Source organism: Triplophysa rosa, linkage group LG21 (assembly GCF_024868665.1).
Source record: "Triplophysa rosa linkage group LG21, Trosa_1v2, whole genome shotgun sequence".
Taxonomy (NCBI): domain Eukaryota; kingdom Metazoa; phylum Chordata; class Actinopteri; order Cypriniformes; family Nemacheilidae; genus Triplophysa; species Triplophysa rosa.
Window position 1 is genome coordinate 12,620,425 of NC_079910.1, and position 20,231 is coordinate 12,640,655.

The following is a 20,231-nucleotide window of genomic DNA, read 5'->3' on the forward strand; positions in this document are numbered from 1 at the left end:
CTCTCTCTCTCTCTCTCTCTCTCTCTCTCTCTCTCTCTCTCTCTCTCTCTCTCTCTCTCTCTCTCTCTCTGCGCTGGTTGCTGCTTGATCGGCATGTTCGGTAAAATTTATTCGGCCATTTCACACATTCGGCCGAACTTGCGTTTTTTGCTATTTTCGGCCAAACATTTTCGGTGGCCGAACATTCGTTGCATCCCTAGCTTATACTTTCTACCCACCCCTACTTGAAGGCTGAATCATAATGACATAAAGATGCCTAATTCAATAGCTTTGGATTCTGAAAGTGAGTATGGCTTGTAAACAAGGTCAGTGACGTGCCGTGTGCGATTGTGGGTAGGTTGCATTGTTGTTGGTCGGAGTCATGTGATCAGGTTCAAGTAGGGGTCTACAGTTCCCGCAGAGCGCTGTATCCATCTCTGTCCCTGTGATGGTGGATACTGTTATTTATGAGATTACGTAGTAATGGGATTTGAACAAACAAGTTATGCATTGCATAATAATAATTCATTCGATTTATATAGCGCTTTTCTGGGTACTCATAGCGCTTTACATGGAAGCGGGAATCTCCTCAACCACCACCAATAATTACTGATCAGACCTTTGTGCTCATTCAGTGTGGCTGGATGTTGGTTTTATACTGATGTATGATTTGTATCGGACGTACCTAAAAAGGGTAATTATTATTTCATTTTTTAGGCGCTTGTCTCTCATGCTGTGCCTTTAGACAGATCACTGATCCCATAAGCTGTGGCAGATCGACATTTTCCCACCGAGTAACCCCACTAATCCATCTAACACATACACATTCAGCCTTCTGTCTCTGACTGTGACCTTGTCAGCACTTGTCAGCCCTCCCGTGAACATCACCCAAACACCAGCGGTCTCCAGTTCATCTCATCTCTCATCGCCACCACAGACAGTCAATCAGGCTCCAGGAGGATGATATTAGTTCATATGCCTTACAATATCTGTGCTATAGTGCATTAGACAGATTTTACTGGATGAAAGTGATTACATGGTGCCAAAATCTTCAAACAGGAAATCAGACACCTGGATGCTGTTGCACAGGGAAAAATGGGAAAGAGCCCTGCTACTGTATAACAGTAGAAACATTAAAAGTCACCATGAAATGGAAGTACCGATTGTCTTCTTTTTCGTTTCGTGATGTATATCTGAGTGAAACGGCTTCTGAAATAAGAAGAAAATGAAGGACGGGACTTGATTACTTCCGTCGGAAACTGATTGGATCGTTGGAAGTTGGCTGTTCCTAACAAAATGGAGGCAGATTTGAATGCCAGTTTGAAGTCAGTCACCCTGCCGTCTCACCATTGCTTGTGACCAGAATGGAAAAAAGTTAGTTTTAAGGGGGGAGGAGGGTAACGTTTTTGATTAAAGATTATGAGGGCGCATGAATTTTTTAAAAGTGAAGTGCACAGATAAGTCGCTTATAAAAACGCTACAATATTCCATAAAAAGCAATAAGTCATAATAAGTGGAACGGCGGCATTTATAAAGGCTAGCATACGTTTGCATAATGCTCTAACTGAGACAGTCTGATGTGTTGACCTTCAGAACAGCCAGAGAGAGTTAAACATTGAATTAAACATGAGCTCATCTGAATTCTGTTAACAAGGACAATGGAGGATTTGGTGGCCATTATTAGGCAGGATGTTAAACATCAAGTCTCTTTCTCTCTCTGTGTGTGTCCTATTTATTGTAATGCTGTATTCATTAGAAATGCCTGGCTTGGCCTCTGTGTTCCCTGTTGGTCAGCAAGTCGATGCTGACCGTAATGATGTACTAATCTATTTCTGTTCTTCGTCCCCTCTCCCTCTCCCTCTCCCTCTCCCTCTCTCTCTCTCTCTCTCTCTCCCTCTCTCTCTCTCTCAGTGACGGGCAGCTGTCAGATCTGAGGATGGATGAGCTACAGGATGTGCAGTTGACTGAGATCAAGCCCCTTCTGACAGAAAAAGTGAGTTCACACTAGGGATGCTCATATTGACCGTTTAACCATTAACAGATTGTTAAAATTTTGACCGGTTAATACTATCAGTTAAACGATTTAAAAGGTTTACAATTTTTTAATAATAAAAATAATTTAATAATACGTTTTTAAATAACTATTAAATCGTACATGTTTTTAGTTTTCTGTACGGTGAAAGAAAAACATGCTAAGCATTAACTCACTGAGCGTGCACACGCGTGCGACTAGGTGTAAATGCCCTCCGAAACGTTTTCGAGACAAATTAAAATCCGATCACGCAAGTCACCTCACGAAACAGGACACGTGTAATTCATCTGATTGTTGAGGCCACATTTGTAAGGGCTTTACTCCTCAAAACGGAGTGCCACTGGTAGGGCTGCCACTAACGACTATTTTTATATTGACTAATCTATCGACTAATTTATCGAATAATCGACTATTCTAAATGAATAATTTTTCATTGTTAAATTACACAGATAGACGTTTTACAGAAAAATATATACTTTTTGTAATTTACTGATAAATGAAGAACGACAAGCAGCAATGAGTCTTTTTATTTTTAAAAAAGGACAACAGCCATTTTAAGCTAAATATAAATAGTCAAATAGAAAATAATTAAAAGCTAACTGTGTTTGCGCTGTTTAGTGCAAATGAACGAAGCCTCAATACAAATTACAACGAAACATCGGCGTCTAAATGAAATATAATTAACCAGTATATTTGTATATTTGTGCATGCTGGAACTGCAAAACAAATGCAAAAAAAATCACTATATATTAGGCTAAAATATGGCATTTTCAGAAATTAATTCTGAGTTTCTTAATCGTAAATATGCGTTTGAGTAAAAGGGTACAGAACAAAAAGCATTAAAAGTTCAAGCAAAGTGAACGAAAACCCGTTAATAAAGCAGACTGGCCACAATATCTAATGTAGAGAACATACATGAACACTCGAGTTGGCATATGATCATCATATGTATTGTTTTTCAAATTCAATCATATATAAATGCGCGGAAGAAAGTCATGGTGATGTGATCATGGGAAAACCTGTCGGATGTCGCACAGGGAGGTTTTCAGGAATATCCAATAATAAAAATTAGGTCAAAATTGGGTTTTCATTAAAATATTATTCCGTAACATCTTGTCTGTCATGTCTGAAAACATCTTGGCAAAATTTGCTTGTTTATTGCTGAAAAATAGCGATTTATAGTGCCAAGTTGATGTTTAGGGCATGCCGGCAAAGGTGAAATAAATCGGCCACGTCTTTCCCTCCACAAAAAAACACTACAAAGACAATTCACATATCAAAGTAATGTGTAGAATGAAGGTGTATCAATGCACATTTCCCGCTTGTCCTGTGTTAAACTACAGCAAGTTTTTTTTATACGTGAGATGGCGGAGCTTGCCGCATGAAGATGCAGGAGTTTACCCTGGTGGGCTGCTGCTCATGTGAGCCGCCTCCGTAACGCAAACGCGACACACACGGGATGATCAAAAGTTCAGAGATATGCTCATCAGAAACAACAGAAAACTTGCTTCACTACTTACTAAGTTGCTGTTTTCTTCAGGGTAAAGCTAACTCTCCTTTATAGTGATGCAGTGCTTTTAGCGCTCCTAACAGAGCTCTCATTCTTTAAGTGTGCATTAATATAAAGATAAATAGTTTCTTACTTCTTGAATAATTTACAAATAATATTCACTCAGTTAACTCTTATTATAGCAGACAGGATTTATATTTGTTTAGCTAAGACTGACTGGTGGAAACAAATGTGACTCGCTTCCCGAGGCGTTATCTCTACATTCCTGGGACATCAGTGCCATCTGAAAGGGTGTTTTCTACCGCGGGTCTAATTGTCAACAAGCTCCAGACTGTCACCACAACACGTAAACATGTTACTTTATTAAATAAAAACTCCAAGCTTTGGATTGAGAGGCCTGCTTTTTTTATTTGATGAAAAAACTTTCTGACGGAAATAAACTTTGCCGGTTCTTCTGTGTTTTCGTTTTGTCATAATTTGTTAATTAAGTTTTTTTCTTGCCTGTTTATTTTATGCTTTGGATTTATACTATTTTAGTTTTTCTCCATTGTCCAAAACGCCGCAGGTTCGTGAAAATCTGATCATATGTGAATGCAGGTGCTGTTGTTGATGTATTCGTTATGCTGCTGTTTGCATGTTTAAATTAATCTGTGAAAAAATGTTTTGTATATTTAACGTGTCACAGACCCTCGTCAACTTTAGCTGTGTCTCATTTCGAAGTCTGCGTCCTCTGGATGTCGCATGCAAAGGCGTATGCGGCGGACAAACGTGACTTCCGGAGGACGCAGCCTTGGAAATGAGACGCAGCATGTATTTTTTAAATTCCAATTTATTATTAAAATCTTATCGGTTAACGGTTAATGTTCGGATAACGAGTGTCGGTTCTCGGTTAGGGAAATTAACCGAAATGAGCATCCCTAGTTCACACAAACATCTGATTCCCCTATAGCGCTGTCAGACGTCATCTCTCCCCCTTTCTATCTTTATCCACGCCTCACCCTCATTACCATAATTCGATCCTGGGCCAAAGGCTGGTTACCAGGATACCAGAATGTACCAATGAGATCAGAATGGTGATGTATGAATGTTATCAGATTCTAATCTCACAGTCAAGAACAGGAGGGAGGCGGGCATGGATGAGACCTTTGTTTCCCCGTGTCTGCTTACAGCGTGAAGTATGCATTCTTGGACTTGTTTGTTCATTAAGCCACTCGAACCCTGATCACAAGTGGTCACAGGAGACACCATTGAAACGACTTATCTGTTCATACCAAGTGGAAACAGAGTCATTGTGTCTTATGTGATGTAGTGTCTTCACAAGCACACTTAAAACCCTTTTCAGATTTGCAAAGCTTAAACTCTGTCTCCTCTGTCTGTTTTTCCAACAGAATGGACAGAACTTCCAGGACTTTGATTGTCAGGTAAGACTCTCCTGTGGTTAATGTTTTATTTAATGCCTCGAGCTCTTATTTAATTACTTCATTCACTTACAGTCATTAACATACTGCACTGCTAGTTTATTTCCCAGCACATACTTCTGACCTTTACTTAACAGTTTGAGCAACAAAATTTACAACTATGTGTCTTTGTTTTTCCCTGGCTGTGTGGGAGGGTTTGTGGGTGGTGAGTTGAGCTGGAGAAGAGCAAGTGATGTACACAAGTGTTATCCATATGTGTGTTATCTCTGAATAGCACTTATCAAATCCACAAAACATCAGCACACTTCATTCATTCAGTTAATGCCACTTTTATTTTCCCCTCACTTGTTTTTATTCCATCTTGTGAGATCATTCAGTGGTCCTCGGCACATTTAACTGCCCATTTCAGTCTCATCCCATCACAGTCTATTCTTGTGCCTTGGGCTCCGTTAGCACAGATAGCAGCACATTGTTGTTTTTGTAGCTCACAGGCTCTCTATTATTCAGTGGCCTCCTGTCCATTATCTTAAGCCTTAGCAGACTGACATTTGAATCCCAGCAGGTCTAAAGCGGTTGTAGTCCATTTTCACCCAGGAAGATGCAGGTCCGGGTACTCGCACATGAGCACTTTTAATAGGAAGAACTAGACTTTAGTTATGATTTTAGTTACGTTGTGTACCAGTTCTAATTTTGATTCAATTTTATTTTTATAGCGCTTTTACACATTGCATTTCAACAGGATGTTATATGCACAACATATTTACATTTATTCATTTAGCAGACGCTTTTTATTGCATAAGTGCAATAAAACATGTCTCACAAAGCCTACTACAGTGTACAGAGCTACGTTTTTTAAGATTTATTTTTTATTTTTATATATAGATAGAGTAGAAAAGAGATAGAAGTCAGATATGATCGGTCAGGTGCTGACGGAAGTGATGTGTTTTCAGCCGATTCTTAAAGATGGCCACAGAATCTTCTGATCAGTAGCAGCGGGCAGATTATTCCACAAATGTGGAACTGATCCAGAGAAGGTTTGTGAGAGAGATTTTTTTTAGATTTTTTTTACCTTTTTGGGATGGCACCACAAGACGTCGTTCGTTTGCAGAGTGTAAGGATCTGGTGGGTACATAAGTGAGTGAAGATAGAGGGGTGCCAAACCAGTGGTGGTCTTGTAGGCCAGGAGCAGAGTCTTGAATTTGATGCGAGCGACTATAGGGAGCCAATGTAACTTAAAGAAGAGAGGAGTGACATGTGCTCTCTTCGGTTCATTGAAGACCACTGTTGCCGCTGCATTCTGGATCATCTGAAGAGGTTTTGTTGTGCAAGCTGTAAATCCAGCTAGTAGCGCATTGCAGTAGTCCAGTCTGGACAGGACAAGAGCCTGGACTAGGACCTGCATAGCATACTCGGATAGGAAAGGTCTAATTTTCCTGATATTGTAGAGGATGAATCTACAGGACCGGGTGGTGCTGGCAACCTGATCTGTGAAGTTTAGCTGATCATCGATCACCACTCCCAGGTTTCTGGCCGTTCTGGAAGATGAGCCCAGTTGAATGGAGAAGTTGTGATGGATTCTAGGGTGGGACGGGATTACAATTAGTTCTGTTTTTGCAAGGTTCAGCTGCAAGTGATGGTCCTTCATCCAGAGCGAAATGTCGCTCAGGCATGCTGAAATGCGTGCAGAAACAGTCGGATCGTCAGGCTGAAATGACAGGTGGAGTTGTGTATCATCCGCATAGCAGTGATAGGAAAAGCCATGTTTCCGAATGACAGAGAACGTATTTGTGACCCTGGACAACAAAACAAGTCTTATGTGTCAATTTTTCCAAATTGATATTTTTACGTCACCTGAAAGCTGAATAAATAAACATTCCATTGATATATGGTTTGTTAGGATTTGACCGACAGACAACTATTTAAAACTCTGGAATCTGAGGGTGCAAAAAAATCCTAATATTGCGGGGCTCCAGACTAACTTTTTTTACTAGGGGCACTGTAGCCCCTGACTGAACTTTTTAGGAGCGCAAGCAGAAAATTTAGGAGTACACCTTAAATCTGCCTGCAATGCAATTATTGACATTTTCCCCCAAAATAGCTGTATTACTGACAAATACTTTGATAATAAATAGACTCAACTCACAGAAATGACAATGTGCAGTTTTATTTTCATTTCAGAGGGATATGACATTACTCAATACCAGAGACATACGGTTCTGCAGCCTTTTTTAAAATTATGTCTAAAATTTTGGGAAAACAGTTTTAAATGCGTTAACTTTTGTACAGAAATGTATATATGTGTAAATGTGTTAAAATAGTTTTAAAATACTACCCATCTATGCATTTAAGGTGGTTTGGTTCTGCTCATCATTTTAATAGAGGCAGAGCGTACATAGAAGCTTTTTAAACTCTGAATACACCAGACCAAATTAGTACTGAATTCATTTGAACCAACAGAAAACGTGCATGTCATTTTGTATGAAAAAGTATGTTTTATTGTGTATTAAGGACACTTTTCATCTTGTTCACAACACAATGTAAAGATAACTTCACATTAACTTAACAAGAGCATTCGCCTGTCGTTCATTCTTGTTGTGAATGGATTGGAAATGATTCAGCTCTGTCTCAAGTAATCAACAGATAAATGGCGTATTCTGAACTTCTCAGCGGTTAGTTTAGTTTTAAACGTCTCAAATATCAAATCGTTCGTCCTCAGTCTCAAAAAATCCGTCACAGCGAATCGTAGTAATGCGCTCACGCTGTGTCTGTAAACTTGTCAATGATGAGCTGAGCTGTGACCGACTCGACGACAGCGAGAAACCTCAGTTACCCAGCCGCAAGCAGCTCCGGACTCTGGACACACACATAGGTCTACACTGGTGGGCTCGCGATCTACTCGACTTTTCACATGAGATATAACAACTAGAAAAAAATCCAAATTGGCAGGTCGCACATGCGCGCGAGTACTTGCAATAAACACTCGCGCTGTCTCAAAAACTGGTCGCACAATGTGACAATTAAGTTGCAGTCTGGAGCCCTGTATTGAGAAAATTGCCTTGTCGAAAAGTTGTCCAAATGAAGTCCTTAGCATAGCAGCATATTTACTCACAAAAACACGCTGATTGCCAACAAAACACAGACACATGACTTAACGCGTGCGGTTCATGTCTGGCATTTTTAGCGCTGGGACTACTGCGTCATCTATCAGTTTCAAACGATCTCCAAATCCACCGTTATATCCACAGTTTATATAACATTCATCACCCAAATGCATTGAGCAAACAAACACAGCTAAACTTCCATCAGCCAAGTGAAGCGGCATTGATGGGCGTGCTCTTTCTCATGCTGGCTGGTTGATGCGTGGGCGTGCAATTTTGCTCGCTGGATGAAGCATGGGCGTGCTTTTCCGGGAGAATTGTCCAATAAGGGACTAAGAACCCTTGTTATGAAACGGGAATCCATGTTTGAAAAAAACTTTGCGAAACCTGTACGAACCCTGGCAGAGTGAATCGAGCACAGAAATACTACGTCATACGTTCAACTCGTTTTTTGACAAGATGACCACCATGTTAAGCTTGAGAAGACAGCACGTTTAACAGTGTAATGAAGTAAGAATGCATGAAAGAGCATGTTTCCTCATCTTTAACTAAACTCAAGAAAATAAAGGTGCTCGAAAGGTTCTTCACAGCGATGCCATAGAGGAATCTCCTATGGCGTTGAAGAACCTTTTGAAGCACCTTTTTTTTAAGTCCCAGTGAAATTAAAAATGACTTCTTATTTTTTCATGAAATATTGCAGCGTTTATAATAAATAGCTTATCAATGTGGGTCATTTTCTTTTTAAAATTCATGTACCCTCATAATTTTCAGATAAAATCTGAAAATGTACTTCCGCCCTGAAATGACTATCCATCTCAAATAACGTAAATTAGACGGCTTGGGCGGAGCATCCGTTAACTCCTCCCCTTCAACTGTCGGTCTGCTGCAAGTTTCATTTCAAAATCAATGCAACAGCTGTTTTTACACATCCAATCAATTTGCAGTGAAAAACGCAAGCCACGCCCAGTAATTTTCTCATTTGAAATTCCTTTTCACTCGGAAATGTGTCAGAATACGGAAGTAAAAACGATGTTAAAAAAAATTTAAGATACAAAAAGGCTTGGTTGTGTGCATTTGTATTGAAATGTTTAATGTGAACCAACGTAAAAAAAATTACTTGTACGTTTCAGTAGTCTTCCGTTTAGTACATTCTGTGCTTTCTGGTGAAGCTCATGTAGAGTATTCTTAAAGCATGGAGAATTGCAGAGTAATTTTCTGTAATAGCTATGTTCTAGCAAGGATCAAGCCAACATTCACCAGTTTATATTTAGCCTCCGTCTGCAGGTACATGTCAGCTGGTTGAATAGAGCGAGAACTACATCATCACACTCGCACACAAAAGATGCTCTATATGTTAGTGTATTCATTGTAAGAATGTCACTGAGAACGAGAGATTAAGTGCTGGGAGTGATTCGTTCGTCCATCCATCATCTGTGTGGCATGTAAAAAGTTTGTTTCGCTTTGCTGTTGGGTAGAGCTGGTAGCTATGCAACAGTGTGACTTGAACTATTATATAATCTACTGTCACTGAACTCCTCCACAGAATGATAGTGGAAACTATAAGTAAACTTAACTGACTTAACTGGGCATGAAACTGTGCTCGTTGAGCGCAAGTTTGATCTTATCGGTTCCCTGAAGCTTCTATTGCTTGATGACATTACAGTCTTCTTAAGCTTTATGGTTCCCCCAGCATCCTAACATCATTAGGAAGAGCTGTTGCTATGGTAACACTGCTAATGTTGGCCTGTGTGAGATGTGAATGGGGCTCTGTTGGTGATGTAAGCTGACACCTGTTGGGTTTCTCCTGCAGAGGGCAGCGTAAATACATAAAAAGGCAAACTGTTCTTAGAAACCATATTGTCTTGAGTTTTGTTTGTCTTTTTTTACTGTCTGCATCTTTGTGCTTCATATCTTTAAAATTACATTGTTGAGGTAGTTTCATGTCCCAAAAAACAAATACGCCGGCATCATGCGCTGCTTGTGTTTTTCTTTATCTAGACATTAAAAGTAAAATGTGCGGCCCCCGGTTCCGTGGGGGATATGGCTTTAGGTCAGAACCCACGAGGGCAGCGGATGCGTTAGATGGGCGTGATGCCCGTTCCACCAGAGAAGGGCTGGCACAAAAGCATTTACTCATTATCGACACCCTTACACCTGCTGCATTCTGCGTTCTCTTTTTTTTGTCTTTTTATCTGTCTTTAGGCACAACCAAATACTTATTAATTGATATAATATTAATTTCATTAATCCTTAATATTTTTAAGCAAATTTAACCCTAAAGCATCATCTTTCCACTATTTGTAGTAGTTTCTGATATGTAAACTTTATTATGTTCATATTCACAATTTACACACCCAAAGTCCTTTGGACATGCATGTAGAATAGATGGAAAAACGGATCTTTTAAGATTTCAAAAAAATGTTTGCGCTGATGGATGTCGCCCTCTGTGGGTCATTAATAGTATTGCATCATTTTGCAAGCCTTACTTTTGTGGTTCAGTCAGTCGGGAACTTCAAGCTTACATTTTCTCATGTGATCTTCAAGACTCACGTCTCATCTCTGTCTGACTTCTGAGCAGATCTCTACAGCTTCCGTGGCAGGATACACCTGCTGCTTGATGTGGCTGCACATACACGCTTAAACTTATCAAGGGTGTGTTCCAGTGCAGGGGTGTATGAGCGTGGGCCGATGCACGGGGGTCTTTCTTTGCATCTTGTAATTGAAGGGAAATCCTTGTTACCTTTACCCACTCTTTTATCCATCAGGTGCATCCTGGGAAAGACTCTAAAGTTATATAATCTGAAATGTCAAGTGCTGTCCCATTTTTCTAGGACCCCCTTTGCGGGTGGCTTACAAACGGCGGGTTGTGTAACGGTAGGTATGCTCAAAGGTCATGAAAGAATCTCACGTTCCTTACTTTTCACGTTCTTTAACGACATACACAGGTTTTTATACCCATGTGTGCTGATGTGATTTTTATAGGTTTTTAGTAGTCACAAAAATGTTGTCATCACTGTTCAAACTATGTTGGAGTGTGCAAGTACACATTATACAATATACAAAAGTATACATACAAATATTAAATAGATGTGATGGAAGTGTTGTTTGGTTACCAACGGTCTTCAAAATATCTTCTTTTGTGTTTTGCAGAACAAACAAAGTCATACAGGATTGGAATGACATGAGTATGAACTTTAGGGGTCAACTGCCCCTTCAATAGAGGCTGATGTGCATTTATTTGAAAAAGAGATGCTTTTATTGCTCACCAGTGTTTTGTTGTAAGTGCCCAGATTTAGCTGCTCGTAAACCGTGTGTAAAACCAACAATAAGAAAATCTAAGCGGATTGAATCAGTCGTCGAGTTTGCTTATGATTCACATGTAAAGACGTGCGTGTATTGGACATGAAAACCTGTACAGGTTTAGCTGAGGATTTACAGTTTCCACACCAAAACTGCTAATATCGTGTTTTAAATTTCTTGAACTGTTATCGCTGAGACTTTTAGAGACGTGTGCATGTGTCGTGCAGCTCACATTTGTTCATGCCTGTCACCATGGCAACAGCAGGTTTGGAACAGGTGTGTTACAGAATGTTCGATTCACTGAATTTGTGTAATACTTTCGAATGGATTTGTTTATTCTGTAAATTTTCATAATAAATATCACAACACACAGACATACATACATGCACACACACCCCACCCCTTTCACCTGACCCTGTAAATCCAATTAGAGAAGCCCGAGTTGCCCGCCAGATCTACTCCTCCCCTCTCTCTCTCACTCTGACACTCATCCAATCATTTTATACCTCTGCTTTATCTTCACATTTCTCTCTTATTTTCCTCATTTTTGTGCCCGCCGGCTATTCAGGAAAGAAACATGCTTGATCTTTTTATCGGTGGGTGTACAAAGGCCCTGTGATCCTTCTTTATCCATTTTGGTCCACCCTTTCTCTTTTCGTCGCGGCCGTCCCCTCCCTCGCGTCCTAAGCTGTGCCACCGCCCCTCTTACTAAGGGAGTAAGAGGAGAACAGGAGAGAAACGGCTCTTTGGGTTTATTTCTGTTATCGCTGGATGAAATATGACCGCAGCGCTGGATCTGGATCAGGTTTCCTCTGCGGTGATTGGCGTGGTGAGTGTCGGACGTTCTGCGTAAGAGAACAAGAGGGCACGTTTTGTTTCTCACTAGCCTGTTGCGTTCCCTGCGAAGCCGCAGCGGGAACTTTGCTAATGTGAATCGTAGCAGCTTGTGTTTGAGTCTGTTGAGTTGTTGACAAAGCTTCACTGATTTCTGGCATAGGTAATGATGGGCGTTGCTTTTTGTCTGACGGATGTTTACGTGTTTTCTGTCATGTGCATGCATGTGTCGCCAAGGGAGGTGTGTGTGTGTGTGCTGTTTGAGAGAAAGAGTGAAGACAACATGCTGTCTGTTGTCCAGGTTTGTTGGTGAAGGATGGGCTGTGCAAGTCTGTTACTTGAAGCATTGATGCAAGGTAATGTTTTAGATCAGCAGAACCTGAATAATATTGAATAAGTCAGCATGAACACAACAGTCTCCTGAATCTTGATTATTGATTCAGTTTTTTATTAAAGAAAATAATAACTTGGCCTAATAATAATGACAATTATATGTTATTTTATAGAGATGCACCGATATATCAGCCAATAACCGGTATCGGTCGATAAAAGCAATTTTTCACACTATAGGCCATCGGCCGATATTTTAAAAACAGCCGATAGTCAAAGTCGATATATCCTGTCAATCAAATGAGGACAGGAAAATGCAAGGAATTTGTGCTCGGTTTATAGAAAATGTTAAGAAACATCACCAGTTGGATGTTCATTATTAATAGTCATTATTATGAATGAATAACATTCAGAAAGTTAAGAAATATATATTTAATCTTCAGAATCGGTATTGGCACATATTACGCTGAATAATCGGCTATCGGGATCAGAGAAGAAATTTTGTATCTGTGCATCTCTAATATTTTATAATAATAGTAATAATCCGCTTGTTTGCTTTTGGCATCTGATCAAGTGTTTGGACCCAGTAGCGGTGGTGCATGACATCAGACTTATGTTTAGTTACAAAAATAAACTTTTTAGTTTTATTTTGTTGCGCATTTGCATTTTTTCACAAATTACTATAAACCATACAGGAAAAGGTTTCAGAATACAAATTATACACCTTTAGTGTGTCACTTTGTGTACAGTCCTAGTGTAACATCTCAAGCTTTGTTTTAAGTTGCTTTTATCTCCTCTTTGAACAACTCTTTCAGGTAGAAGAGATGCTGCACTGACAGCTGCCCGGCCTCTTGATGTAGTTCACCTCATTCTCCCTCTTTCATTCTTATCAGAATGCTGTTGTCCCCGAGCAGCCCCCAGGCACTACCACAGCTCCAAATCTCTCTCAATTCATCTCCATCCTGCTAGTGCCGCCTTGCATGTTATGTTGTTGTCTTGGTAACTGAATCTTTTTGCGGCAAAATGTTGCTGGATTGCATTGTCACTTGCTATTTGTCTTTTTTGACTTCTGTTCTTAACTTGATTTTATAGTGTAGTTCTTGCTCTATTTTAATTTGACAGATTTTGAAGCATTGCAAAATTCATTGGTTATAGGGATAGTTGGCCAAAAAAGGTCAATTCTGTCATTTACTCAAGTTGTTCCAAACCTGTATAAGTTTGATGGTTCTGCTGGGGTTTGTTGCACCAGGTGTTCGTAAGTTACAGTTTAGCATTGACAGTAAAGAATCAGAATCAGAATCAGAAGAGCTTTATTGCCAAGTGTGCTTGCACACACAAGGAATTTTCTTTGGTGTTGGAAGCTTCTAGTACAGACATTTAACACAATGACAATACAATATGTATACAAAACATAAAGTGCACTCAGCTACACCTTACACTACTAAATATTTTGCATTGCACTATTTAAAGGTACAGTTTGTAACAATTTTGCAGTAAAATATCCTAAAAACCACTAGGCTAGTATTATATATTTTGTTCAGCTGAGTACTTACAATATCTCAAATGTTTCAAACTACTTGTACATCGTGCGAAAATCGACATTCTAAACAGTGACACAGGGCTGTACAGTCGCCTGTCAATGGCGTCATATCCGCGTTACCCTTTGTTACCGCCTTTCATGACGTAGAAACCGCATGACAACAGTGTCGTGGACAAATGCGGAAGAAGTGTCTAGCGTCTAGCAAGCCACTAGCTTTTTTCGAGCAGTCATTTATTTATGGACCACAGTTATACGCAACATTTATAAAACTTTACCTCATCCGCTAACATGATTTCTCGTTCCCGTCTGATTGATGGCCAACAGCGGTGGACAACAGATCCCATCATTCCACGCTCCTTCACATCGTCATCAAGCTACAGCGTTGTTGTTTTTATTGTGCGCCCTCTAGCGGCAGTTTTTACTGCACCTTTAACTTAGCGGAAGCGTAACTTTACATAGAAAACAAAATATATATGGAAGCGTAACTGTTGTAATTAAATAGCATATCAAATGAACTAAATCAATAAGCTCTTGTTCAGTCCTTTACATTTTTAGCTGATCTTCAACACCAACCCCCGTCCTAATAAAAAATCATATTCATATTCAAAATCAATTTAATTATATATAAAATACTAATTTTGTGACATTGTCATATGTGAGAATGCATTACCGAGCTTCTGACCTACTAGCTACACTCTCAAAAAGGATGCGTTAAAACAAAAAAAAATTTAACACATTATGAGTCATTTTGTGTTGATTTTGTGTTAAATGACAAGTTAATAGCTACACAAAATTGTCGGCGGTGGTCCAGTGGACACGTTGCGCAAAAAAACGATGTTCGAGTCCTGACTCGTGGTCCTCTTCCGGGTCCTGTACCCCCTCTCTCATTCCATCATTTCCTGTCTCTATACACTATACTGTCTGGCAAAAACACAAGAAGACCGAAAAAGCAACACAAAATGTTTTTCAATTTTTAGAGTGGAACCGAATAAAGTAGTTAGTTTGTTACAAAGTAACTAACTAGTTTCTAAGCCTCCAATGTAAGAACTTGCAGTAATGGCTGGTGCAACCCTACTCTGAACACAGAGAAAGATATTTAGAACTATGTTTGTAACCAAATAGTTACTGGTACTACCACTATTATGGTAGCGAGTGGTGACCCAGAACGGTTTGGATTCCCACGTTCTTCAAAAAAGCCGATTTTGTGTTCAACATTCTTGCAATTGTCACCACTCTACAATTCTTTTGTGCAGTTTTTGTATTTATGCAACTACTTGATTTAAAAATGACAAACAATGCATAGCAGTATTTGTACAAATCCTTTCCTTTGAGATAGATGTGAGTGAGTGCTGTAGTTGTGCAGCGCATCAAAATATACATCGGCTGTAGGTGTGGTTCAACTGGCATCAGCTTAGAGAACTGTTTATTTTTAACATTAGTGATGTATTTTTGTCACGTCACGTCATAACATGCTTGGGTCCAGTTTGGAAACGGTAATATTACGTAACACCTAACAACAACAACAGTCATATTCTAAGACGAGGTGTTATGGAGAGCCATCCACACATGTGAACATAACCGCCATGTCTATTTTTATATGTCTTATCTTCCGTGGATGCTGGTGTGGTTTATTTCAGCTGTCAGCTGCTTGCTTGTTTTTAAGATCTTCTGTTGAAGACATGATGCTCACAGACATTACCTGTGTCAGGTTTACAGCCATCATTTTTGCAACCGGTTGGTATTCCCTTTGTGTGCTAATGTGCACATGTTTGGTGTGTTTAGATCATTTTGAGCTTATGAGAGAGTGTGTGTGGAACATGCAGTGGTGCGGAGTCTTGCAGATTTATATCAAAACAAGGTCAGTGTTTGGTGACGTTTTTGCAGAACTGAAACATCACGCTGCGTGTGGAATGAAATTAGAGCCAGACCTGCTGCTTTCCAGCTCCTGTGTCCTCAGGGGTTCATCACAAGTGCTGTTGGCCGGCCTCGCTCCTCGTTCCTGCAGTTTAGTCCTGTCCCATTTACGTGTTCTAGCTGTTTTTGGTTTTGATTTTAGCTGATTTTGAAACAAGACATTCTAATATGACGTGTCTTGATTGTTGTGGTGATGCGGAGTAAGAAATTACATTAACAGTGGGCAAAAACACCTCCCAATACACACACAGTTAGATGTTAGTAGGGGAGATGAAATTTGGTCTTTGTTCACTTTTGTTTTCATTTCAAAACAGAAATTGTAATGAAATGCATTGTAAGTTTATGGGTATTTAGAGACACTTTTTGAATCGCTAGGCAGACATTTCCGTGTAAATAAAAGCCATCATTAATGGACGCATTTATTTCTGTGACTCGAATGCCAATCATAAACAACTGTTTTGTTGTTTATTTGTCAGCAAAGAATTTCTATTTGTGATCAATTTCATAGATCCTTATAGGGGTATTGACTTGTTCAGATTCTTGTCTTCTTGGGCTTCCTTCAGTTCATCAACCTTAATATTTATTCTCCGGATTGGTTACAGGAGCACGACATTGAGACCCCCCACGGGGTCCTTCACGTGACTTTGAGGGGGACCCCGAAAGGCAACCGACCTGTCATTCTCACCTATCATGACATCGGACTCAACCGTAAGTCATTCTACAATCGCACCGCTTCAAAGCTTCTGTCATTGGGTGGGACACTGTATTATCATAGAGCTATCATACATGATGAGGAGATGGGTGGGTTGTGTGTTTCACAAACCAACAGATGTAGATGTAATGTTCTAGAAAATCCTGAGTATTTAAAGGTCCAGTTTGTGAAATTTAGTGGCATCCAGTGGTGAAGTTGTGAATTGCAACCAACGGCTCACTCTGGCCCTCTCATTCGGAGCACTATGGTGGCGGACACAGGACAAAGATGTCATGTTTTTGCTTCTTTGCCGAAGGAGATAACATATTTACGAAAACGTGCTCTGTAGAGCAGTTTGTCCGTTTAGGGCTACTGTAGAAACAACAGCGTGAATTCCATGTAAGGGGACCCGCGGTGTATGTAGATGGAAATAGCTCATTCTAAGGTAAAAAAAAACATAACGCTAACGTGTAAGGTCTTCATACACATCTGAAGACATAGTTATGTATATTATATTGGATTTCTGTTATATCACACATTGCACCTTTAAAGGGATACTTTACCCAAAAATGAAAATTCTGTCATCATTTACTCACCTTCGAGTTGTTCCCAATCTGTATTCATTTCTTTGTTCTGAATGAACACAGATAAAGATATATGGAAGAATGCTTATAACAGACAGATTTCCCCCCCCTTGACTCCCATAGTTGGAAAACTTCCTTTGTAGAATGTAGGACAGCAAACAGTTCTGGGGCACTTTTTCCCCCCACTGACTACCATAGTAGGAAAAATACAATGGTAGTCAAAAGTGCCCCAGAACTGTTTGCTGTCCTACATTCTTCAAAGGAAGTTTTCCAACTATGGGAGTCAAGGGGGGGCAAAATCTGTCTGTTATAAGCATTTTATCAAATATCTTTCTCTGTGTTCATCAGAACAAAGAAATGTATACAGATTTGGAACAACTCGAAGGTGAGTAAATGATGACAAAATTTTCATTTTGGGTGAAGTATCCCTTTAAGGTGGTGGGGAATCAAGTCTATAGAAGACAAAATCCTTAAGCATTTGTTTGATTGATTATTCTAGGCTATCATGCTTGCTAAATTCATGTTGTTTACAGGATGCCCATGATCATTTCAAAATGTTTTTCTCTCCTTTGCAGATAAGTCCTGTTTCAACACACTCTTTAACTTCGAGGACATGCAGGAGATCACCCAACACTTTGCGGTGGTCCATGTAGATGCTCCAGGCCAGCAAGAATCTGCTCCTCCTTTTCCCACTGGGTAAGACAAACCTGTCGAGCACCAGCTGAGGACTCTGCTCATGAAAGTTTCTATCACATACACTGTGTACAGAATGTAGCACAACTTTTTTTACTTCAGGACCAACATCTTGAGGTTGAGATGACAAATGCATTATGTAACTCTGTGATAACATTTGTTAATTACAGCCAGTTTTTTACTTTTTACTTTTACTTTGACAGACATTTCGTCGCTTGTTTTTGTTCTTCTTCTTCTTTTAGGTATCAGTACCCAACTATGGATGAGCTTGCCGAGATGCTGCCCTCAGTTTTGACCCAGCTGAAGTTAGTTGGAAACTCCTCATATACTGTATTACATTAACATTCATTTGAGATTTTTCCAGTGAAATAACATATGTGTGTGTGTCTTTATTAGAGATGCACCGAATGTCGGACAATAATCGGTATCAGCCGATAAAAAGCTGTTTTTCACACTATCGGCTGAAAGTTTAAAACGATGAGGGCCAATATATCCTGTCAATCAAAAGAGGACAGGAAAATGCAATGAATTTGTGCTCTGTATATGGAAAATGTTAAGAAACATCACTAGTTTGATGTTCAATATTAATAGTCATTATGTGAATGAATAACATTAAGAAAGTTAAGAAATATTTATTTACTTTTCAGAATTGGTATCAGCAAAATCCGCAATCAGTATCAGTGGAGAACTGTAATATCGGTGCATCTCTAGGTTGTGACTCAGTGTTTTTGCATCAACAGGATCAACAGTATGATTGGTATCGGTGTGGGTGCAGGAGCCTATATCCTCACTAAACTGGCTGTAAGTAATTTATCTATCCATTCATGTTATAATGAACAGTCAGACTCAGACATGATAGTTGTCATAGTCGATTATATGATGTGTAAATGGATATATAAATAAAGTTGAGGTCACCATGAGAAGATCTTGGAAGAATTATTGGAATTTCTGTCTGTCCTCAATCTTCAATAAATTCTCCCACACCTCCAGATGAGCTAATCTGAGACACCATCACTTCAAATACACATACTTCACACCCTCACCCTCACCCTACACAACACCCTCATTCACCATCCAGACACAAACACATACTCCAAGAATAGACCCCTTATAAACACATTAAGACTCGTACACACTCCGCTGGTTATCATCAAACCGCAACACAATCTGCCGTTACTTTCTATGACTCTCCTCGTTTTATGTTGCCAAACGTTCATTACAGACTCCATCACCTCAGTCCAGCGGTTCTTGTTCTCACACCTCAAGCAGCTTGCACCACATCTTATTGTATTTCTGTCGCACACTCTCAATCATCACGGCCTGTGTGAACAAACGCACACCTACGCAGTCCAGCAGAACAACCGTTTAGAATCATTCGGATTGCACTTGTCTGTGCTCGTCGTGCGTTTGTCATGTGCCCGAGGGTCTCTTTAGCTTTTCTGCAGAACAGGGGAAAAAGAAAAGGTGCGAAACCTGTGCACTACATAGCTGAGCTTCTGAGTTAAAACCAAGTGCGAGCGCTTTCAGTAAATCGTCACTCTGGACTGACTGAGAACTTGGTTAGGGTGTTTGAGTTGTGAGTATCTGGTCAGGCCAAGTCTGTGGGAGGTGTTTGACCTGAATTATAAACTTTCTCAGACTTTTCCAGTGGCTTCGCTGTTTTCTATATAACATACGATGCTCTTTTTTGAATGCTTCTCATGTAGACTTCCAGTAGACTGAGCGAAATTGACACTCCTATCAAGTGATATTTCTGAGTGATAAAAAGACATGTTTATTCATTACAAGCCTACATGTGATGTCATTATGTTCGCCCCTTCAGCTAAATGAGCCTGGATTGGTGGAGGGATTGGTGCTCATCAATGTGGACCCCTGTGCCAAGGGCTGGATTGACTGGGCCGCCTCTAAGGTAAAAACATGAATGCATCTCCAGAAGAGCGTAAACCTCCATTACTAGCCAGTAACCAAACAGCGACCCATTCCTCCATACCTCAGATTTCTCAACAGATTTGTGACTTGATCTCCTTAAAGCTTTTCTTAAGTGCTTTAGTAAAGCTCATAATCATTTTACAGACCGGATTAGCACACTAATGAAAAATGTTACACAGTTGTGCTTTCCACTGAAAGGTTGCGTGTGTGTGTGTGTTTGTTTTAGGTGTCCGGGTGGACCAGTAGTCTGGTTGACATTGTGATGGCACATCATTTCAGCACGGTATGTCAACAACACTCACTGTAAAGATCTCAGGATCTGTTCGGGATGTACAAAACTACAGATTTTTAAAAGCGATTAGTCAACTAATCTGTTTTA

General features: G+C 39.9%; 1 protein-coding gene across 3 annotated transcripts in view; it reads left to right on the forward strand.

The window, feature by feature from the left end:
* ndrg3b (ndrg family member 3b) overlaps positions 1-20,231 on the forward strand; it is a 52,788-nt gene that overhangs the window by 24,409 nt on the left and 8,148 nt on the right. For 2 of the 3 annotated variants that reach the window (XM_057363274.1, XM_057363275.1), the window contains exons 2-9: positions 1,891-1,972; positions 4,910-4,942; positions 16,558-16,663; positions 17,806-17,926; positions 18,166-18,228; positions 18,664-18,724; positions 19,746-19,832; positions 20,079-20,135. In XM_057363274.1, coding sequence (XP_057219257.1) covers positions 1,916-1,972; positions 4,910-4,942; positions 16,558-16,663; positions 17,806-17,926; positions 18,166-18,228; positions 18,664-18,724; positions 19,746-19,832; positions 20,079-20,135 — 585 coding nt within the window. In that variant the 5' untranslated portion in view covers positions 1,891-1,915. Of the gene's footprint in view, positions 1-1,890; positions 1,973-4,909; positions 4,943-11,789; positions 12,167-16,557; positions 16,664-17,805; positions 17,927-18,165; positions 18,229-18,663; positions 18,725-19,745; positions 19,833-20,078; positions 20,136-20,231 lie in introns of those variants that run through there. The other variant, XM_057363276.1, reaches the window with a different exon arrangement.